The 23,054-nt window shown below is 38.8% G+C and overlaps 1 protein-coding gene across 1 annotated transcript in view; it reads right to left on the minus strand.

Annotated features, from left to right (window-relative positions):
- Positions 1-14,309: 14,309 nt before the first annotated feature.
- CNTLN (centlein) overlaps positions 14,310-23,054 on the minus strand; it is a 203,219-nt gene continuing 194,474 nt past the window's right edge. Inside the window, exons 26-27 of the mRNA XM_082497720.1 lie at positions 22,356-22,433; positions 14,310-14,439 (exon numbers count right to left, since the gene is read on the minus strand). Of these exons, the coding sequence (XP_082353846.1) occupies positions 14,338-14,439; positions 22,356-22,433 (180 nt within the window). The 3' untranslated portion in view covers positions 14,310-14,337. The remainder of the gene's footprint in view (positions 14,440-22,355; positions 22,434-23,054) is intronic.

Here is a 23,054-nt window from a genome sequence, read left to right on the forward strand (position 1 = left end):
AAAGGATCTGACCCATATCTTCATTCTTGCTGCATAGGAGAACCTAAATTTAGAAGCTCAGTATTACATCTGGGTCTGGACAGGGCACCTTGTTATACAAAGGCCGTTGCAGGTGAACACAAAGTAGATCTCTCACAGGAAGATTAAGACAGGCGGATAAATTTCCTGATGCTACTTCCTCGTCCCCGAGCTTGTGCTTTTTTCTGCTCCCCCTTCCCTCCTCCTCCAGGCTGTGACTGTCTGGATTTCTTCGTCTCTACAGAAAGCTGGGTTAGGAAACTGACACAGCTCAAAAGTAACCAAAGGGAAGGAAAAAGGTTCAGTTTGCATTTACCTACATAGCTGCTAGCACTAGCCCAAAGGGAGCAGCAGGACATGCGGCCATAGCAGGGACTGATGGAGGGATCATCACTTTTAATGGTAGCCACGATTTCTATTGTTTAGGGTGACTGTAAAAGCAGAAGCTGAGCAATGCCTAGCCACCACCTAGAGAGGAAAGAAACCCTAACGAGGAAGATGGAAGAGTTAAAAGCCCCGCTACAGTTTAAAGTCTGTGCAGATTGATACAGACTTTATGTCTGTGGAGGTGGGGATTGGAAAAGTTTTAAACAAAAGTTCACTTTGCAAGCAGAAAAGAAGACAGAAGTTGGTTTTGAAGTACATGATAAATTAAAGGCTTTTTAGTTAATTTGGGCAATGGCAACTGAATTCTATGAAACAGGGAGAATAGCACTCCATACGAAAGTGAAATGTAAGAGAATAGTTCTGTTTTAAGAAAAGTGCAAAAAGATTCTGTGGCTAACCTCATTAAAAAAAAAAAAAGTCTTATGATTTTGAAGGGCTGAACACCTACTGAGGGAGCGGATTCTGGGACAACAAGCTCAGAGACATTACTGAGGTCGGAGGGGGAGAAGGGAACACAAAGAATTCCTGACAGAACAATAAGACTTTGTCAGGGACAGGAAGTCGGAGTCTATAATGACGCTAAGTGAGAGTTCACAGCAGTCTGTAAGTGAGCATCCAATATCACAAGAAACTATTATGTGAGGAAGATGGGTGTTACAGTTTATGCCCAGTGGGCAGCTGATGCCTACACATGCACTCGCTCACTCCCCCCCGGTGGGATGGGAGAGAGAATCAGAAGAGTAAAAGGGAGAAAACTCATGGGTTGAGATAAAGGCAGTTTAATGGGTAAAGCAAAAGCCATGAACACAAGCAAAGCAAAACAAGGAATTCATTCACGGCTTCCCATGGGCAGGCAGGTGTTCAGCCATCTCCAGGGAAGCAGGGTTCCATCACGCATAATGGTTACATAGGAAGACAAACACCACCACTTCAAAAGTCCCCCCTTCCTTCTTCTTTTCCCACCTTTTATTGCTGAGCGTGACATCATATGGTGTGGGGTGTCCCTTCGGGATCATACATACCATAAGAAAAAAGTAGAGACGTATATATGGTCAGGTCAATTCTTAATATACAAGAAAAACAACATGAAATTAAGTTCAGAAGTTTACAAACATCAGCAAAGTACATTCGCTGTACAAAGATGACATCAGCCATGGGCTCAGATGAGAGTTCTGGCAATTGAATAAGGCTGGACAATTGTGGCATCAGACATGGAGGCAAAAACAGTGTCACAGCAAAGCAGAAAACATGGTAGGGGAGGTGAATAAGATACAGAGTGATAAGCTTATCCTGATCTAGCAATACCATCAGAATTTAAATACATTAATTCTGTTCTGTGCACTTTCCCCTTTAGCTACCGCTAGTATCAAAAACACGGTCTAAATCAACCTCATTTATGTGTTAACAAGCCAGCAAGACATCCTTGACTGCTGCTCTTTGGTCATAAATTGTTGCCTGAATTCAAAGATCTCAGCATTACACCATTCCCAGAGTGAACTCCATCATTTATCCTGTGACTTCAGTTTGATTAGGAATCAAAATCTAAAACATAGTCCTCTTCTTTGTTAAAAACTACTACTTCTTCCTGATTGCCAGCTTGGTTTTATGGGGGGTTATAACATTTTAATATAAATATTAGTAATTAATAACTAATAAGCTGAGCAGAATAATTATGGTCAAATAATTTTCTCTAAGAAAATGTTTTTTCATTATTGACACCTGATATTTTTTCATAAGCAGAATTAGGACCGATAGCTTGAATGGGCAACTGGATGAAGCCCAGAACATATCTAATACCTAGAATACACTTACTAGCAAGTTTAACTCACAGCAGTTGCCAAATGGTTTATATTTTTCCTTTTGCTTTAAGGTGGTTGCTATGGCAAATGAAGGCTACAAAAAGACCAGCTCATTAGGAAGAGTCAAGGGCAGACTAGGGAGAACGTACACATGTATATTTCATTAAGCCAATAAAAATGATATATAAACCTCTGCGATGTCAAAAGCAATTTACTGCTTCTCAGGGTTGGACCTTACTGAAAATTTCATGAGCATCGATCAGGATTATTTTGTGGTACCATATAGACATGTTACAATTGATTTATTTTCCTCTCTCTATTTTGATAGACTGCTGTGTAACCCCTGTAAAGTAAGTGCCATTGGATATTTCACAAGAAGGGGGGCTTGTTTTTCTATCCATCCACACTTCCTCTTAAACCAAGTCATTGAGTACTTGGGTGCGTCAGCAGCTGATGAGAAGGTGAGATGCTTTTCATTCACTTGTTGGAAAGTCACTGTATTTTTAGCAGCATTTTAGGATTTATGACTCCAGCCTACAGACCATAACAAGAACCATATTCTTTGTGGTTTATGTGTGTAACATTTCACACATTATCAACAAATATTATGCAATAAAGAACCATGCGCAAGAATAATGAGTCACTACTCTTTTTCAGTGAACAGGTTTCAGAGGAATAAAGCTTAGAAGTTAATAGCTACTATTTTTCCCTTTCACAAAACCTGTTAAAAAGTTTGGAGGGAATAAGGAGTGAAAGAGTGAGTCACTGGTGTCAGATTTTATTACTGGATAATCATGATAGGTTTGCATCTCAGTTTATGAATGATTAAATTATTTTTTTTAAACCATATTCTCTATTAGTGTGCTTTTTTCTTGGAATTGTAAGAGACACAATCTAACTACTAAAAAGTGCTTCTTAGGTCATCTCATTGCTGCAGAGTTTCCCCATCCTTATCACAGTATCTGTACAGACTTCCAGTTCTTTGAGCATAGATTCAAAAGAGAATCACCAGTCATTTAGGTTTAGGAATCTGAAGTACAACCTGCTGGCACAGGACACTGTACAGCAAAGCCGCATGACAGGAGAAGTAAAACGCAGCAAAAGAAGCATGGGTGCCCATCTCAGCTAAAAGAAACATGAACTCCAGTGGCTGTCATATCTGGTTATGATCTGTGATCTGCGTGGTGCAGCACTGGAGGACAGCGGTCTGTTTCTTATGCCTGACTTGGACTATGACTGATTCATTCCGTATCTCCGCATGGACACAGTACTCTTGTCCCCGGATTTCAGTGCCTTGGCTGTAAAGCGTTATTTATGTAAGATAATACTAGATAGCTCATATCTGTGCATTGGCTTTTATCATTGACTTTGAATATTAATTACCAGCCAGATGCTGATGCTAGTCTGGTTCCAGATGCTGCCACCATGTGCCAGTCTCCATCATACAACTCTGTAGATAAAAACTTATGGATCTCAATAGTTTGTGGACAAAGGTACTTCTCAGATTGAGGGTGTCAGAATTAGGCTTTGCTTAGCTTGTACCTGCAACACAGAACATCTCCACTTCAAAGTCTTAACTAAGAAGGTGTTTCAGAGGCTGCTGGAAAGCTGTTGAAGAATAAACTTTGCATATACAGGAAGCTGGGAGACTTCATTCAGGTAATGATTGTGTTAAAAATTATAATATTAAAGTTATTGCTATTACTACTATGTTTACTGTTCAAGGAAAGTGATCTTTTGAAGAACTGAGTAGTCTTTGGTACTTTACCCATCTCTGACTAAATACAGGATCATATTCCAAGCTAGTGCAAGGATCAAAATTAACAGCACACACCCCAGGACAAGAGTAGAAATAAATCATAATGAATCATTATAGTTTGGAAAAGAATGATAAATCAAGGAAAATACTGCCTATTACAACTTAAAAAAAAAAAGAAAACCAAACAACTGTCATTTGAAGGAATCAGACCACCTCCTGCAAGTAGCCTCTGTGTCATAGCAAACAAGTGACTTGACAGGGTCTTAGACATGTTCAGGACAGAAGGCATCCTGCCCTTTCATTGCTCTGCTAAACACAAGACATGTCAAGATCCAGAGAGCTCTAAGAGTAACAGAAATGCAAATCTTAAAATATAGGCAAGACAACTGCTTCAAAATCAGACCAAAAATGGATTGTTTTGAGTTTCCTTCTGTAGAATACAGAGCAGATGCAGATACAAGAAAGCAGGAAGGAGGCATTCCACTCATCTGGCGCTTGCATTGCATCATCGTTCTTCATTCTTACCACTACAGAGTCAGCACCAATTCTAGAGGCTGTTTAAGACGACCAGGGGTCGTCTTCTGTGCCTAAAATTCAGCACATGCTCAGTTCCCCTCCTCATCTGGGTTGCACTGCTGCAAACTCTGCATATTGATGAATACTGAAATCTCCCTCTTAAATAGAGGGCATATATTCAACTCTCAACAAACTGCGTATGTCAGTCAGTAGGTAAGGCAGGGTCATATGAAACCAGGCAGAAAGTGCGTCTGCATTGTATCAGGATAGAGTTTGTACTCTGCCTTGAAGTCTCAATCTTAATTATTAAACTATTAACCTATGCCAAGTGTCTGCCGAGTTTCTGTCATAATGCCAAGATTAATTCTGAATCAGACCTCACAGATGACTTATAAATCCTCTTTGCATAGCACCTTAAATACAGATGCTATTTTGGGGGAGGTTAATACCAGGAAAACCCCTTATCCAGTTAATTCCGTGCAAAAAGAAGACTTGTAATGGAACTTAGCCACTTCCTGTACCCTACTTGGCTTCATAGTGTGTACTTCAGTGCCATCCAGTGTTAGACAACAAGTCATTTAGCTAAAAAAAAGTAATCTCTGCCACTTTAATACTTCAGTTCCTGATTTACCTCTCCCAGTTTACAGTACATGTGTCCAATATCCACCCGCTTACTAAAACCTTTTAGACTTTTTAAAAATCTTTTAGAAACATTCTGATTTTAATTCAACTACCTAATTTCAAATGCTAAACACAGAAAAGGAAGAGGATCACAGTCATCTGAGAAATTCTGTGTCCTGAAAAAACAGAAGATCATTTGAATCCTGTTTGTCTAAGTGGCAGTTCAGACCAACTGGTAACAACGTGCTCCCTGGTTGATCATGGTTTGGAGGAAAGGCCTATATTATCTGGAGGACATGGAAGCTTCAATCTTAAAAGACTGAGAACTTATCCTGTAACCACTTCCTGCCACAAGAAACCCCACTAAAGTCTTCCTCTGAAGGAGCGGACTTTATTGGCAGAATGTTTAAAAAAATTATTGCTGCTCATTTTTCCATTTGAACAGACAGAGGAAGAGACCATGGTGTTTCATTTTGCTGTCTTTAAAGATGATGATCTTCAGTCAGTGTTGAACTGACTTACTAGATTTTTTTCGTGAGCTCTCATAGTTCAGACTTAACACTTCACAGGCATTCTTATCTAGTATGCATTACTGCTAAAATAATATATGAAGACAACAACAACAACAGCTAAGTCATATGAACATTCATTAACTTCACAGCCATATGACCCTACCTGTGAAGGCTTGGAAAGCCAGATCAGGACCAGAACAGGAGCCAAGAAAGAGCAAGGAATCAAAGCAGAGCTAAGAGAGGAGCAATGCAAGGCAGCCTGATGGGCTGAAGTGGGAAGCGAACTCTGCTCTGCAGGAAAAGAAAGGAAAAGTGCTGTCAGAACCAGGAGGCTCTTCTGAGAACCTTCACCCTCAGTTCAGAAGCCCACCTGAGCTCGGGCTCGGGCCCTGGTCCTGGGCTGAGCTATGCTGTAGGAGTGCCTGTCTCCAGTCCTGTCTCCTGCTGTTGATGAATTGTTGTTTGGCTTTCCTGGGCTGATGTTGGACATGAGTCATCACTTCATTTTGCCTGATGATTGCAGGCCTGTCACTCAACTGGTGGCTGTCAGCACCCTGCTCTCGCAGCTCTCTGGCACGTGCTACAGGAGCCATCTCACCATGGCTGGGACCAGGTGCTGGAGGAGACTGTGCTTCTGGAGTAAGCACATGGCAGGGCACAGGGAAGCCAATGGGGTGGAGCCCTTGCCACAGCATCTTTGGGTTTCACAGAATTAAGCTGGTCTGGTCTGTCTGAAACAGACCGCATGTCCCTGGGGCTAGCTCATGTCTTGCTTGTGCCAGCTAGTAGCCTCACTTGCTTTCTAGTGCTGGGAAAACATGTGTGACAATAAGAGAAATTGACAAGAGAAATTCTTGTCTTGAACCAGATGCTCAAGGGTAGGCTGTATGGAGAACACAGCAATGCACTCCCAAATCATCAAATTTCTTATCTATATGATATTCTGCTAGTACAAGCAGTTTTCATTTGTTAATGTATTCTTTTCCTTCAGAAGTTAAAAGTGTAATTCTGAAAAACAAGTGCAATATCAGCATCTTCACTATATGAAGACCTTAAATTAAATTTAATAGAGATAGTAAGTTACATAAACAAGCATTTAACTAACCATTCTCCCTAGCTTTTCTATAGGGTCATTATAACGGTCCCATTTACATTTGTAAAAGGTACACTGTAGAGAAAATCAGTATTTTTAGAGTAAAAATCATTGCATTTTCAATTGACACCTGTAAACCCTGATTTTCACGCTGATAAGCTATAGATAGAGCTCTTGTTGAGTACAGTTATTTCTGAGGTGTGGTCATAAAAAGAAGAAAAATGACCTCGACCATGCTTACAGAATCAGGGTTAATTCTTTGAAATAACCAGTTCAACACAAGTTCCTAATGCAAAGTCGTATCTTCATAGTATGAAATAATCCTGTTGGCCAGCTTGGGTCAAGTGCCCGGGTCTCGCTCTTCCTCATCCCCATACCTGGCTAGCTCAAAAACACTGAGACCTTGAAACCCATATACCATAGTGAGTTATGAAGTAAATATTTTCACACAGTATTTCAGACACTAGAGTCTCCTAAAAATGTATTTTCCCTAGCATTAGAAGAGACCTTACTGAAAGTAAAATTACGGAAAGAGAAATTAATCCTTTGTTGCTCAAACCAGGACAGTTTCATAGTCATAAATGCCAGGCTTTGAAACTGAATCTAGACAATTTCAATGGGAAATCTTGAGTCACGAGGGTTATTGTTCATAGGGCTGCTGTACTGGATTCTCCATCACATCAACTCTTCAGCCCAGTTTGAATACCTTTTTAAAAACAAGTTTTGACATTTTATGCTGCAAGTTTTGTTTTGTTCAACAACAACCAACCATGAAGGAAATCTGACTGTCATCCTTCAAAATCTAGGATTCGTTGAATTACAAATAGCGATGTGTGATTCCAAGGGATTTAACCCTATTTCAGGAAGATGTCAAATCCGTGTCCTGCAACAGGTTCTATAGGACAGAGTCACTTGAATGTCTTGTCTATAGCATCTGATATAGGTATCATAATAGTCTGTTACTCTGGTAAGGTTATTCTTTCACAAAGACGTGAGCCTTAAATTTCCCCGGCCAGTTAAACATGCTGTAAAATAGCCCTCACAGAAAGCTGCACTTTTATATAGCTGAGGAAAATGCAAATACTAATCCACTTATCTCAGAAAGGTTGTTATCTCGACCTAAAAACCTCAAGATGTGGAGTTAATATCCTCAACAAGCTGGACCCTCTGCTTATCTGGCTCTGGACCTGTTTGGAGACATTCCTTTCATATATTAGTTTCATACCCAGTTCTAATCGTACTAAGCAATCCAATGGTGATGCATAAACTGTGTACAGTGGAACAAAACTATTGAAATTAGCTCCCTTTTTCCTTGCTCTGATCTTCAGCTTGTAGTTTAGCTAAATATCAATTCAATTGTAGAGGTGAAACAGAAAAGGCAACTAGCCTAGCTGAAAGAATGACAGTCAATTAAAATACAGACCTTCCTGACTCCGTAGCCTCTTCGCATTCCTGAAGATAACAACAAAAACTTAACATGCCTAGCAAGACAACTGAATTGATTGCTAAATATGTGATTACAGCAGAAGTCAGGGAGTGTTCCCAACTCTCTCAATCATTCACTACACCACAAGAAATTTCAAATAATTATACCTTGGGAATTTTCAAATCTCAAATCAGGAAATCTCAAAAATAGACCCTTGTTTTATGTATGAGAATATTGCATAATGAAACAAAGCAAAGCATGGAAGTAAATGAAGTGGGTTCAACAACTTGTAGACCTAGAATAATATTTTATTCTGTGGAATGTAATGTATCTTACTTCAAGGCACTACAGAGAAAAAATAATGATGTAAATAGGTTTCCTCTTCTTTTCCAAGAATACAAAGAGTGACACTGCACGATGGCTACATGAACACTTTGACATGTTTTTGATTCCTCCCTGAACGCCTTGTTATTGTGACTATTAGGTCATATCATATAATTACACTTACCAGCCGGAGTGTCATTCATTTAGAGAATACCTAGCCTTAAAAATTGCACTCCAGAAGATAACCGGATTATTCAGACAATGAGGAAGTGCTGAGGCACATGGGGACATACACACAGTGCCCCCTCTAATGGAGAATCCTCAGGACATAAGCAGATGGATCTCATTTGTAATAAGAGATCTACATTTGGGAAGACTCATGTCTTTGATTCCTATCAAGGTAAATGAGGATTTGTGTGGGTTAAGCAGATGGCACTACAGAAACATAGTGTGAGAAATCACTGTTGACAGATGCTCTGACTTTAATTTTTACATTTTAGAGTCCATAATGAAGATTTTTGAAAGGGTTAGAACATTTAAACAACTTTGAAGCTCTGCACAACTCTGAAGCTTTCATATTTCTCTACGTATATACACATACGCATGCATGTGTACGCATACACACACGTACATGTTTGAAACATGTAGATTAAAAAGTTGTTATTTTTTAGGGACCCATCCTTGTGACACTGTACATAATGGCTGTAAATAGCCAATATATTTCACCCGTTGAGATATCAGCTATCGCTGCCCGGCTGACAGGTCTGTCTGACATAGTATTTCAGAGCTTGCAGGGGTCAAAGTTCCCTGCCAGGAACCCCGCACCGGCAGATGCCAGCAGCGATCCCATTTTTTGTGAAAGTTTGCCATCTAGAGGCCATGTCAGGAAGCACCAGGATATAAAATTACTGCCTTAATAAAAGAAAAACAAGTCAAGTGGATTTTCTGGATGTTCGCAGGTGTAGTTACTTCAAAACAGCACTGCCTTTAATGTATTTTATGTTTAGCTTTGTTGGCAATATCATCTTGAAAGTGTCGAGCTGATACTTCTCCCCAAAACACAATCAGTTCTTCACTGAATTTGTAACATGCACGTGGAATCTGAGCTTAGTTCCAGTGAAACGGGATTTTAAAAATATTCCTAAAACATAATCAAGATAAGTACTTTTAATCCTTTTACAGTAAGAAAGATTGTTTCAGAAACCCTCTCCTCTTCTGGTGGTGGGCCAAAGATTAAATAAGCAGTTCATTGCAGAGACAGAATTCAACAAGAGAAAGGTAAAAAATTATTTTCTTCAGAATATTAGCCTTTTTATTCTCCACACAAATATATCTCAAACTAAATGATTTTTTTTCAATGAAAAATGTTGACTGATAGTCCCATTCTCATTTTTTTTAATATCAAATTAGAAAAGTTGAATGAAAATACATTTAAAATACCTTTAAAAGATTAAGAAACGTCTTCAAAGAGATTTGGCAACTTTTCCAGCAAAGTTGGCAGAAAGACTAGCAGTGCTATAATTTCAGGAGCACCTGTGAAGTAGTTACAGTTCTTTTATTTGTTCCTCTTCATCAGAAAATCTAATTTATGGTTTTGGGTTTTTTTTTCCTGCTCCTTTTCTCATTAGGGTACTTAGGTTCCATTTTTACTCTAAAAAAATTGTAATAAAAATGTTTGTCTTTCTAAAATGCAGGAAACTGTACCTACCACCATTCAAAATGTAAGAAGGAAGAAAATCTTTGCCAGAGCAGGCCTGATAATTTTAGGACAGTAATGAGGTATTCAGCAGAAACATTGGTTTTATCTGATGTGGTAATCACCCTCCTCCCATCCTGGCCCGCTCACTCCAGAAGTTTTTATAGGGATAAACTGGTACCTGACGATGCCCGTGTTCTTCCTCTGGGAACACTTTGCTTGGTGACTCAAAATACTCTGTTTGGTAAAATGTACGGAGAGGAAGAGATTATGTACTTTTGAATTTTGTAAATAGAAGACAACTGGTATCTCATGTTTTTTAAAGACTGGAGTCATGACTGCTGCCTATACAGGATTGCTATAGCAACCTATACCTGTCTTGCTGCAGCAGCTGCTGCGGCACTGTCTACAGGCAGATGTTGGAGGTGAAAGCCTGGAGCTTGAGTCATTTCCCCAGTGCCCAGGCCCTGCCTTTCCCACAGGGAAGGCAACCCCGAAGCACAACGAGGAAGACACCATGCTCCTGGGCTGTAGGCTGAGCCTAGACCCAGGTGGGCTGATCCAGCATTTTCACTGCACGAGTGAGATATAGCAAATTACACTCTGAGCCATAGTCCCCCAGCTGGATGCTCTTGGAAGCGGGTTTGTAAGATAAAGGACTGACCCAAGAAAGTGATAAATGCCATGGAAGAAACACCAAACACACCAGAATCCAAGGAGAGACATCCCTTAGTCTGTGTGCTCCTATTTTCAAAATGTTTTCTTTTCATATTTCAGAGGGGCTCAAAGTAAGAAGATGTTAGTGCTGGGGCTAGGGGTTTAAAAAAATTTCTTAAAATACATGATTTAAGCTAATCCTCTCTGCATCAGAAGGAACAAGATGGTGTAGCAAATAAAATGCAGTGAGAGATTTCTTCAGCCTCTCTCCACACCTTTGTGTTGGAGGGAAAGCACCAGCCAGGAACAGGCTGCTGGAGGTACTGAGGAGACAGACCTGGGAACCGCTCATTTTGCATTTTTGCTGGCTCACAAGGCTCACGTGCACCAGCTTCTCTGAGCACACTGGTAGGAATGGTAGAAACAGACTGCATTTTGTAACTCTAAATTTAGAAACCGAAAAGGCAACCGTATAGCTGTCATGATTTATTTTGAGAACTCATTTCACTCTGCTACCACATTAGCAAGCATTAAGACCTACGACCAAAGAAAGCAGCCAGGTCTCCAGAGCAGCTCTCTGAGGACCGCTTGCTGGAGCAGGCCAAAGGCTGCCACCTCACTCAAAATCCCAAAGTAGCAGTTGGGAATGTAACGCCATGCAGACTTAAGGTAGCTAAAATAATGCAGAAACTGCAGGGTTTTGTAGGTTTTTTTTCCCAACCTTTACATCAAGTACTTAACCATATGCTTCCTCGGTATAAACTTGAGACCTTTCCTTGAAGTCTGCCTAGTGGTAAGGTTTCCAGGTTAACAGGTGGGCAGGAGGGACAGACAGAGTATCGGGCAGGAGGGACAGACAGTGCACCGGGCACAGCCGGCAGATGTCGGTGGCAGCTGTGGGTGGCCTGTGCGGGACCAGGTCTGGGACTGCCCTAAGCACTTGTTCATTTGTTTGCTTTCTCAATACCAGAATCAGTAATTAAAAGCTTTTTAATTGCCAACAAATTAATTTGATGGAAATTCCCCTACATGAAGCTGGTTTGTTCCCTGTGACAAGAAGATAGGTCAAAAGCCCTTTATGTGATCTTTTCTAAAGGCTTTTTGCCGGACTGAGCGAGGAAGCTTTTTCCTTCATTGGAAGGCTATGTGGAGTCCCCACGTAGCCAGCTCGTTGCTCGCTTGATCAAGGCGCTGTGTTGCTGCCACCAGTGACTCACTCGCTTTCCTAGAGTGAGCCATCATCTGCCTCTGCCATGGAGCACGAGTGCTGGTGGCAGCTCTGCAGGCTCACTCGTTAGCAAGCGAACATTTACTCGAAGGAGTTAAAGTCTCATCAGAGAAATGGCAGACAATGCAGAAGACTTGGATGAAGGGAAAGAGATGTATCTGTACTGAGGTACATCCTGCAGGACTTGTTTTGGTAGAGTCCAAATGTGATGTTTTTGCCAAGTAAGCTTATCCAGCTTATTGACCCTAGTAATTTTCAAAAGAAGGAGAAAATTAATCCCACCTTTAAGACCTAGGCCACAGAGATTTATGGAGAATTAATTTTCTTTGTAGAGCATTTCTGGGTCTCTTGTGACATAATGCACAAAGGAAACAGCTGCAAATAAATAACACTTGCTGTATTTTCCATTCCTTGAAAAAATGGTGATAATTCTGGCTCCACCTGGGTTTAAAGATTTTGTTTTGCTCTGTCTCTCTCTTCGGATGAAGTAGATAATCGTTTGGTTCTGCAGCATTCACTGCTGTTGTTTACTCTTGGTCCAAGAAAAGATCCGGGTGCCCAGGAGACACAGAAATTTGCAGGGGCACTAGAGCAAGATGTTTAAGTTATGAGAAAAAGGTACTAGTTTGGGAAATTGTCACAAAAAGTTGTCTGGTTTACCTGTGAATTAGCTGATGTTCCTGGCTCTTTCACTAAGCCAAACGACCAAAATGTTGAAATTATTTTGAAATACATTTTGCTGGAATTACTGAAAATCATATGAACATGGTTTCCACATATTTTGATGGCTTTATCTTCCATAATTTTTATTGGCATTAATTTTATTGGCATTGGAGCCCATGTATATTTTTAGCTTCAGTAAAACCATGAGGCAAATAGTTCCACAGCTCAATTCCCTTTGCATGGGAGTGTCTTCCTTTTGCTTGCTTTGAGTATGTCACCTGATAGTTTCATGTGATGTCCCTTATTTCTTGCTTTGGAAAAGGTGGTCGTCAACCATTCCTAAAGATGAGTTTCTTTTTTTTACATAGGGCTAGTTCCAGGTCTTAATTTACAGATGCAGGTGGAATACATTTGCATGATTTTCAGTAATTTCAATAAAAGTTCTCTCAAGCCCCTGTTGTCACCAGGTGTAACTGAGCAGAAGTTTAGTGATGTCTTCCCTTCCTCATCCTTTTCTTAGAGACACTAAATAGTGAACTGCATAAATTAAAAGCAGCACAGTGACTTCCTAGGAAAAACACTGGACTGACATGCAGAAAACTTTTCTGTTTCACGCTTGTGTTGAGTGATCTGAGGCCAAATAGATCTTGCTTCTGATTCCCCACCCAATATGAATAATGATAATTATATCTATTGTAAAACAACTTGATATCCATAGATGAAGAGCCATAAACAACAGCTAAATATTATTACCAAATTAATTCAGAAACCTGGGTCCTTAATTTTTTTCAGGTGGGTTGGTCCAGAGGAATACAAACTCTTAGATCAAAGATGTGAAGAAGCAGCAATTATTTGTTAGGATTGCCAGAGAAATCTTGGTGGAAACAACTGACTAAAACTCTATATGGTTTTCCCAAGAAAAGTGAGGGATTGCAGCTTGGTGTTAGCTGAGAAAGAACTGGGACCACTATTGAAAAAAACCCACACTGGAATTAACTTTTTATGGTATTGAATTTTTTTAATACAATTAAATACATTGTACACAAGACACTCCAACTCAGAAGAAAATACAGCATTTCCCGGGAGTATTACTCTACATTGAATTTTTTTTTTTTTTTACAATCATTCGTTTTTTTCAACATAAAGGAAGCATATCATTTTATGTAGCACGTATCATAAAGCTGGGATTTACAAAGAAGCTGAAATAAATTAGGTATTCAAAGTCCCAATGATATTCCCAGTTCCTTTGTAAATCCTACCTCTACTGTTCTGACTAGTACAAGCAGGAGTTACTTAGCTGCTTTTTCTACTTGCTGAATTGTACAGATGCGTATTGGTCTTATCAAAAACATCCTCTCACTACACAGCCTGCACTGATGTTCACTGCTAATGCATTTAAAAGAAAATAATTTTTAACTGGGCATTGATTTGCAGCAATTTTTCTCTTCGGGAATCAAACACCACGCTCCTTTTTAAAGAGGAATGTAATTAATTCCTCTTGTTCAACGATTAATTAGTTCACAGTTTCTACTTATGTATTGAACATGCATATTGACAGTTCTTTATGTGAAGAGGAAAGACATGAGGAAACAGCACACGTATTTTAGTTACACTCTGCAAAGACAGGTCTTACCAACATCATACAGTGTGTTTCATAAGAGAACTGTACTCTTCTACCAGTTTCTTCTTCTCATTTAATTTTTCCAGTATGGCATCCATTAAGGATGAGGCAAAAGGAAACTGAAAAATAAACATAGTAAGAAAAATTATCATTGAACTTTATTTTCTTGATGTGAAAAAAATTTATTAAAATCTTTAAACCATTAGATTTCACTTAGTTCTGACAACTACCACACATGCACACATCTGATCTTTAAAGTTCACCTGCCTGGTTAGTGTCTGAAAATTTGCTCTCTATCATAAAAATGATAAAAGAACAGCGTAAAATGAAAAAAAGATAAACGCCTTATTGAACAATTCATGCTTTACTGACCATGTTAATGATGTAAACCGCAGTACCAGCATCTCTGTCATTTATCTTCAATCAGCTAATCAATAAAAGGTTACAGTCATCTCTAGGGCATGCAGAAATGGTAGTGTATGTTCACTGCTCTCAGGAGGATGAGACAGAACTACCAGTACAGCTCTCAATGATGTGCCTTAGACTCACATGTGAAAACTTGTAAATAAAAAAACCCAAAGCAAAACAAAACCCCAAACCCCAAAAGCTCCAACTGGATTGACTGGGATATGACACAAATGTCTGCTCATCTAAAACACGGTATCAAAAAATTGCATCTACATATTTACAGAGAAAAGTGAAAACCTCTTTTATACCTTCTCCAATATAAAAGATGTATTTGCAAAATCGATGTCTTCAAAGAAAGAGATTTGGTATATTTTTCAGTGTCATTGCTTTCATGCTTAAAGAGGTTTTCTTTCACAGTCTTGGTGCATCAGTGCACTATATGCTGTGAAGTACTTTTGGAGGTGGTACAAAACACTAGTCATTGCAGCTCCACCCGGAGAATGGTCAGTGCTGACCAACCAGAAGAGAGCAGAACAGTTTTTATTCACCTTTGGAAAAGTCTCTGTTAGCTTCACAGAGCTCTGTCAGCTTTCCTGAACTCCTGGTGAGACCAGTGATGACCGAGGGGTCAGTCCCACACCAAAAGTAACAGCTGACACTCATATCAGAAGGAGAGATAATTTTACCTTAATAAGGCCACCAGAAATAAATTAGGTAAAATATAGCAGTTGGTTGAGTAGTCCAATCACCAGCTTCCTTTGCTTTTCACAACAGTAGTTCAAGGCAATACTTTTGCATCGAGAACCACTCTCTAGTTCCACACTCGAGTATCACTACTTATTTCATTTTTTGACTCCTCTATTCCATCTCAAAGAGAAAACTGTACTGTACTTATACCAGACAGAGTACTGCCTGTTTCCTAGATATACGAAACAAAAAACATCAAACAAAAAAAAAAAAAACAAACCCCAAACCCAGACGTAAAAGTACATCAAATACAAATGCAGGTGTAATGTCTGAACTGATACACAGGTATGAATCTATACACTGATATTTATAATTACTAACGAGTCAGGAAAAAAAATCTAAAATGGTAGTAAGTAAGATCTTGTTAATAGCAAGCATCTGTCATGAAGTGACTGTAATGGCAATCCTACATGTTGCTCCACAGTCACTTTGCAGTTACAGAAAAAGGAGGGTAACATGCATTATTTCCCTTTTCTACAGGAGAGGGGGTTTTGAAGGGCTGGTACTTGCTGGCCAGACACGTCTCCATCTGTCACAAATAACTTATGTCTATGGTAAGAATTTCCTAGTAGTCATCTACACCTGTCAGCTTTCTCCTGTACACTATTGTGATGACTTTTTGGGGAATAGAGGGATCCAATTCACTGAGCACAAATCTATTCAGAGAAATATAAGACATAATCTTATCTGAAATTCTGTGACACTTGCCGCTGCTGTGCTTTAAAAACACTGACTCCAGCATCCTGTTCACACTAATTGCTCTCTCCTTCCTTGTTTAAATGTGTTTCTTACGAGAACACTGTACCATAACCCAAGTCTTTAATTCTTCTTGCCTAGCCTGACTACATTCATTTCTGATACATTTTACCTCCTTAATGTTGTGCCAGAGATGAATGGTTTCTTATTGATGTCTCTGGCTCATATCATTCTAGCTACATTTTATTTGCTGCTCACTACTTTCTGTGCCTTCCATGTCAGCAAAGCGATCTTTCAAGAACTCTTTCCATTTAAATAATTAATTTAAATCAAGAGTATTTGAAAGTTGAATGTTATGTCATTCTTTCACCATTTGCTGGTTTCAGAGAAAGTGCTGTGTGTTTTTATCTGGTTTTCTTTCCATACAGACACCCAGAACTGGATGATCTCTACAGTCTTCATCTTTAATAGAAGCCTGTCAGATTTACTTTTAATGATGGCTCTGTAACTATCCTGGGAAGCTTCCCTCTACATATCTCCCCAGAACTTCACAACTGTTGAAGATGTCTCTACTCCAAAGAATTCATCCCAGCTTCCAAACCTGCCATATGCTTGGGGAAAGCTTTGGGAGTTCGGTGAGTGCTAAGTGCACACCTAAGGAGCGAAAGCTTGTTTATACCACTGATAATTATACGTTTTAATACAGAATGATACTTCCTTCAAATGTTTTCCAGTTATCATCTGTGCCACAACCAATTTATCTGAACACTAAGCATTAACAACGATAGTGATCCTAAATCAGTAAATTATGTTAGGCTTTGAGAGCAGTAGTATTTAATTGATTTGTATAAACTCAGAAAATTTGAGAGCACAAACTACATGTGGATTTAAAGATTTTTATTCATTTATTTATCCTTACCAGAATTATATGTTTCTTCTTTGATACTAGAAAGCCATATGAATGAAATGGCATACTTCTTACACAACTTCTCAGACAGATATTTTTGCTGTATGGATAACTGTAAGCTAATATGACCCTAAAGAGTCAGGAATGCTGATAGTTAATTCTGTTTCTCTCACCTATTTATTCTGACCTTGAGTATACTTCTTTTGAACATCCCTTCCGTAAAAAATAAAGTAGTAATATTTATCGACCTTACACCACGTGATTAAGTCTCACTCAGCACAAGTACATAAAATACACTGGTCTGCCAGTAAAAAGACTCATAATGAATGCAAGACAATGTTATTCTAATGAGACATAGCGTCTCCATTCACAGAGTACAGTGTTACTTGGCCTCTGCTTCAGAAAGTCTAAAATGTGTTAACATGAAAATGGAAGTATTTAATTTCTGGACTACATGAATTACTGGTTACACCTATTTTATATTTCCCTGTATGCATCATCAGGATAATACATTTGCCCCACAAATCTATTCAAACACACTGCAGAGCTGCCTAAAATTGAATTAAGTGAACCACAAAGAATAACCTGAAAGATACCTAAAGAAATTCAGATTATAATGACCAAAACCTCTTAATTTTACTATAAACTAAACATCAAAGTTTACAAAAAAAATTAGAGAAATGCTTCACTTCGCTATTGTTCTTTGTCCATTCTGCTTCGTGATGGCTGTATATACATGATTATATAAATATATATGGGCCTGTCTGTATTCTTATCCTGAGTAATCAAGCTGATGTCTCCTTGTTTTCAGTTCAGGACAAGTAATGTAATGTGGGTTTTTTTGTGTGCATGAGATAAAACTCAGATTTACACCATAATGGATCATCAATGCACAGGACTGAGCTCTTATTCTCATAATGACAAGAAAATCATCATTACTTTCTGATGGTCTGACATCAGTGTTAACGATGTCCAGGATACGTGGTTCAGACTGCACTGGTGCTGCTTCTTAAGGTGCAGGAACTTGAAACACCTGGTGCATGGGTGAACACATATGTGTGCATGTGAGCAGAGGACAGGCAATAAGCAGACCTGTTCAAAGAGAAGGAGAAGACAAACACAGGCTGGAGAGAAACTAATGAAAGCAAAGCAGGTGAGTTCCAGTCCAAGAATTTGAAAGGAAACAATCGTAGCTGTTAGTGCACGTTCCCAGATGACACCAGAGGAAATCTATATTTAGAAGCCAGTGCAAATTCTAAAAAGGGGTTGGGGAAAATCCCTATCGATGAGGAGTGAATATACTGTTACAAACCCTGTTCTAGAGATGGATTATACACATACCTACAGAGCGTCCATAGAACAGAGGGGAGGGAGGTTTTCTGGAAGTTGTCACTGTTGGAATATGATTTGTAGGTTCATAATGAGGTCATGAGAGGAAAGATTTTAGTAGTCAGCTTTGTTTATGTGAGATGTGGCATCCCGAGGAGTACATCAGGATAGAGCGAAGGCAAGTGCTGCTGTGTATCTGACAATGGACATGCTAAATCAATGCTGTCATTTGGTTCAGTGCTTGGAAGAGTTAAGCAAATTATTTGTATTTTATTGAAAAATAGTTCCTGGAGACTTCAGGCAGGAATCTGGATTTGGCTAACATGCTGTATTCACACACAAAATTATTAATGGATTATTCCAAGATGCTGTTCCTTACAATCCGTCACAATGAATGAAAACCTTATAAGAAATCTTCTCTAAGTTATGTGAAAAGAAGTCACCCTCTTGGTTTGGCTATGTATGTTTCCTATGATGGGAAAAAGCTAGAGAAGGATGCTGGGGTTTTTGGGTGGGGTTTTTTTTGGTTTTGGTTTGTGTGTTTTTTTTTTTTTTTTTTTTAATGATTATATACTGTGCCAGGTTCAAATTATAAGATGTACACACTCAGATGTGAGGGAGAAAGTAGGAAAGTAGGTAGGGACCTCATCGCTTGCCATGCAAGCTGTAAACACAGATACATATTGACATAACCACACTTGTTCCCTCCTCTCCCAAATGCCATGAGCTGTTAAAAATTCAGTGGTCTATAATATGATACCTCTCCCAGCTTCTCTTTCCCATGCCCAATCGCTAGCGCATAATCAGCCTGATGTCTCTATACATGACTCAGATCCACCTGTGGAGGTAGCAGATACCTGCATGCGTTCCTGTGAAGCCTCTACACATACAGGCTCTTCATAGGCAAGAGAACCTATTAAGTTATTAAGATGTTTCATTTGCATATTTTAGTGAGAACTCTAGTCATTGGGTGTTAATGTACAAATACAAATAGGCAACTGAAAAAACACTTGTTGGCCATTCAAGACATAGGTTTAGGCAATAAGTGATTTTTACCAGCTTGGCAGAATTCAGAACACAACTGTACTTTTCAATTATATGATTCTTATTTACATAATAACATCCTGATGCAGAGATGTCTCTATCAAATTGCAAGCTTTTTAGCAGTGGTGTAGGTTCTGCATGTGTGTTTCTATAGTAGTTGATAAAATAAGGACACAAACTCTGAGTAGGGTCTGTGAGCCTCAGGAGTGCAAAAATATTTATCACTGAAATATTAACATTCTTGTAAAGCTGACAGAAATTAGACTTTTTCAAGTCGTAAGCATGTGAAAATAAAGGTGTAGATGAAGTGTAAAACAGAGGTGTGCTATCCTTTATCATTATACTTTAGGGGAATCTATAAAATGACAGTAAAAAGCAACTAGTGCTTCCCTCAGTCTCCCCCAAAATTCTAATGCAGCAGTAAAATGTCGTATGTCAGTAATAAAAATAAAATGTCTATGACATTTTAAATGTTATCGTACTGTCACAGCGGAATAAAATTAGCTTGAAGAATGATCTAAAGGGATATGATGCAGTTCATTATGTATAACAGCAACAGCAGCAGTTTCCCAGTGTTCATAAAGGTTTCTCCATTAAATTTACCTCCAGTCAATAATTAGGAGTCCACAAATAAACCTAGGCAATTAAATCAATACTGCTGGGCAATTATGTTCCCAAGTCCTGGCTCAATGGCACAAAAAGACACTATATCAAACTGCAATATTAAGTGATCTGATGCAATTCTAAACCGAACGTTTTCTCAGAATAACAGAAAAGGGTCACCCTGCATCTCCATTCAAGACGCAAACAGGTACACAGTTTGCCAACCTGTAACACTACGTAAGCAGCCTGTTATGAGAAAAGTCCTGACAGAAAGCTTTCACTTCACCGTGAGCTTTAGTTTTCTTATCAGAAGTATTACCAATGCCTACAAAAGGAAACCACAACCAAACTGTCCAGAAGATATGAGTTAAGCATTTTAAAGGGCATAGAGCTCTTCTGTGAGCTGCTCCCAAATATAGAGACCAAGAAATCTTAGCAATTTCCATCTGTGTGACTTAGCATGGACAGAAATGAAAAGCATAGCTGGCTGCTCCCAAAAAACACTAATGCCCTTGCAATTCTAAAGACGGTCGGCTTGCCAAGAATTACTTTTACTCTCAGAGCTCCTCCTGAGGAACCCCACAAGATGGAGCAAAAACCACTGAAACCCACTATTAATGTGTACACAAACTTATGCAGCTAAGAGCAATGAGCTCCTCTATCCTTAGCTAACATTTGCAATCCTAATATAGTCGGTTACATAGTCAACAACTCTCCGTGCCCCGGTTTTTGCTGTCTGTCTATATCAGGTGAAGAGAAGTGATAAAAGTCTGCTTAGGATTTTTTAACGATTTACCAAAGAATGGTAACAAAAAATTCTTCATCGTATTCCATGAATCTGATTTTGGAGTCCATAACATGGACAGAATCTTGAAATTTATAAATTTTTAAAAAATTTTTAACATGAAGGCAATTTAGTCAATAGAAATATTTGTGCTTTTACTGCTGAGTTCCGTGTAACAGTACAATATTACATTAAAATCCCAGTATTTCTGACAGAGCCAGTAAAAGCAAACTGATATTTTCATCTCTTCCACTGCAGCAATTAAGCAGTCTTAGTGGTCGTAAGTTTTGATAATGAAAGAGGGAAAAACTGTCGTTTCTTAAAAATCTGGTCATAGGACACAATCTAGACTCAAAAGCTGTTAACGAAAAAATATATAAATCTGAATGCGAGTGTTCTCTTGAAATGGCTTTCAAAATATTTTCAATCATTCACATTCTTAACTGAAATGAACTACATTGCTAATGGACCCGTGCTGGTGAATATGCATTAGGAACACTGGATTTATAAATCAAGTTTTATTTCTTTTCAGACACCAGTTACCCATCATCTGAATAAAGGAGACAACTAAAATATAATGGAAAAGTTTCAAGAGTCAGTGTGTGTTGTCAGTGATGTCCAAACAAAAGCTGACTATGGCTAGAAAAGCAGGGCTCTCACCTGCCAATAAACTGCCCTTGATCACTTACAAGAGGGGAGCATCCCAGCAGACTCCGTGTGTATTAAAAAAAAAGACTTGAAAGAGAAGAAAAAGTATCACACAGGTCACAGCGGCAGTCTCAATGGACCCCTCAGGGATTTCTGCTAGTCTCAGCCTTGTCATCCTCTATGCAGCTTTCCTCTCTGCCCAGAAAATGTCGATAGGAAAATGTTTGAGGGGCCTCTGGTGGAAATTTTTTCATTCTTTCTGCATTGACAGGATGCCAAATCAATATTTACTTCCCACTAACAAGCTGCTCGAGGTCTCAGTAGAAAATATTGTAGAGAATGCGAGAAGACACGATAATAAACAGCTGTCTGGCTATGAGGAAAACATGAATTGACTGGAAACAGGTCCACAGTAAAAGGTCACTGAAACCCATGAACTCCTCAGGTGTCCATATCAACTACTAACTTTAAAGGCACATAATAAAAAACCTCTTTTTCCTAAGAGGTATGAGAGAATGGATCCTTTTCACTCTAGCAAGCATTACACACTGTTTCAATAATTCAATTAACACATTTGCCAAGATCTGTGCTTGTTTTTTCCAGCACTGTTTCACTGGTTTCAGCTGTTAAGTTAGCTATCACAAATCCTTGGTTAACATCTCTTCAGTTTTATCCACTGACTCTTATTTTAAGAGAAATAAAAAGGAAATGCTGCAAAACAAGGATTTTACAGTGCCTTATCACAGTATAGTTTGGGACCGTCAATGGCAACATAATTGCAAATGCAACAGATTAATTACAACCTAAAAACACTTAGCTACGCAGAACAGAAAGTTATAATTCATTAAGGGAAGATATAAATTTAGCACCTGTGCTTCAAGAAGTTTCTGTATATACTGCAGCCACTCTTTATCTTTTTCAAATTCCATTTTTGTCTTTGCTGTATCCTAAAAATAGAAAAATACAACATAGACACAATATTTTGACACCACCTGAGAAGAACATAATGAACAATAAAGGAAACGTGTAACTGAATATACATTAAAAACCAGCACGTGGAAGTGGGAACTATGGTTGCAAGACTAGTTATCTGAAGCATGTCCACCAAGTATGAGGGCTCTGTTAAATTTATAAACTTATCCTTGTCTGTGTGCGTCCCTAGAAACATGCACAGCATGTTCCTTTCACAGGAATATACAGGTGTACATATGATCTATGAGTAAATATTACAAGTTCAATGTAAAGGTTCCCGAGTGTATGAACTGATAAATGGATTATATATCTAAAATGTTTGTGTGTATCTAAATGTTTGTGTGTTTTACATATATATTCACAACAGTGATTACCACAAAAGATACAGAATGGATAAATTACTTTGAAAATGGAGTAAGCATGGAACAATTCTGTCAAAGTGAATCTCTTTACAGGTCTGTATAAATGTTAGTAAACACGGCAAATATCGGTCCGTTTTATTTGTATTTATGAATGTAATCCATATCAGTGCACACACATCCAACGCACCTTTGTTTAACCAACGCAAAAAATCTCTTTTGTGAATTTTGTAATGT

Source organism: Vanellus vanellus (genome assembly GCF_965231255.1).
Source record: "Vanellus vanellus genome assembly, chromosome: Z".
NCBI classification, from domain to species: domain Eukaryota; kingdom Metazoa; phylum Chordata; class Aves; order Charadriiformes; family Charadriidae; genus Vanellus; species Vanellus vanellus.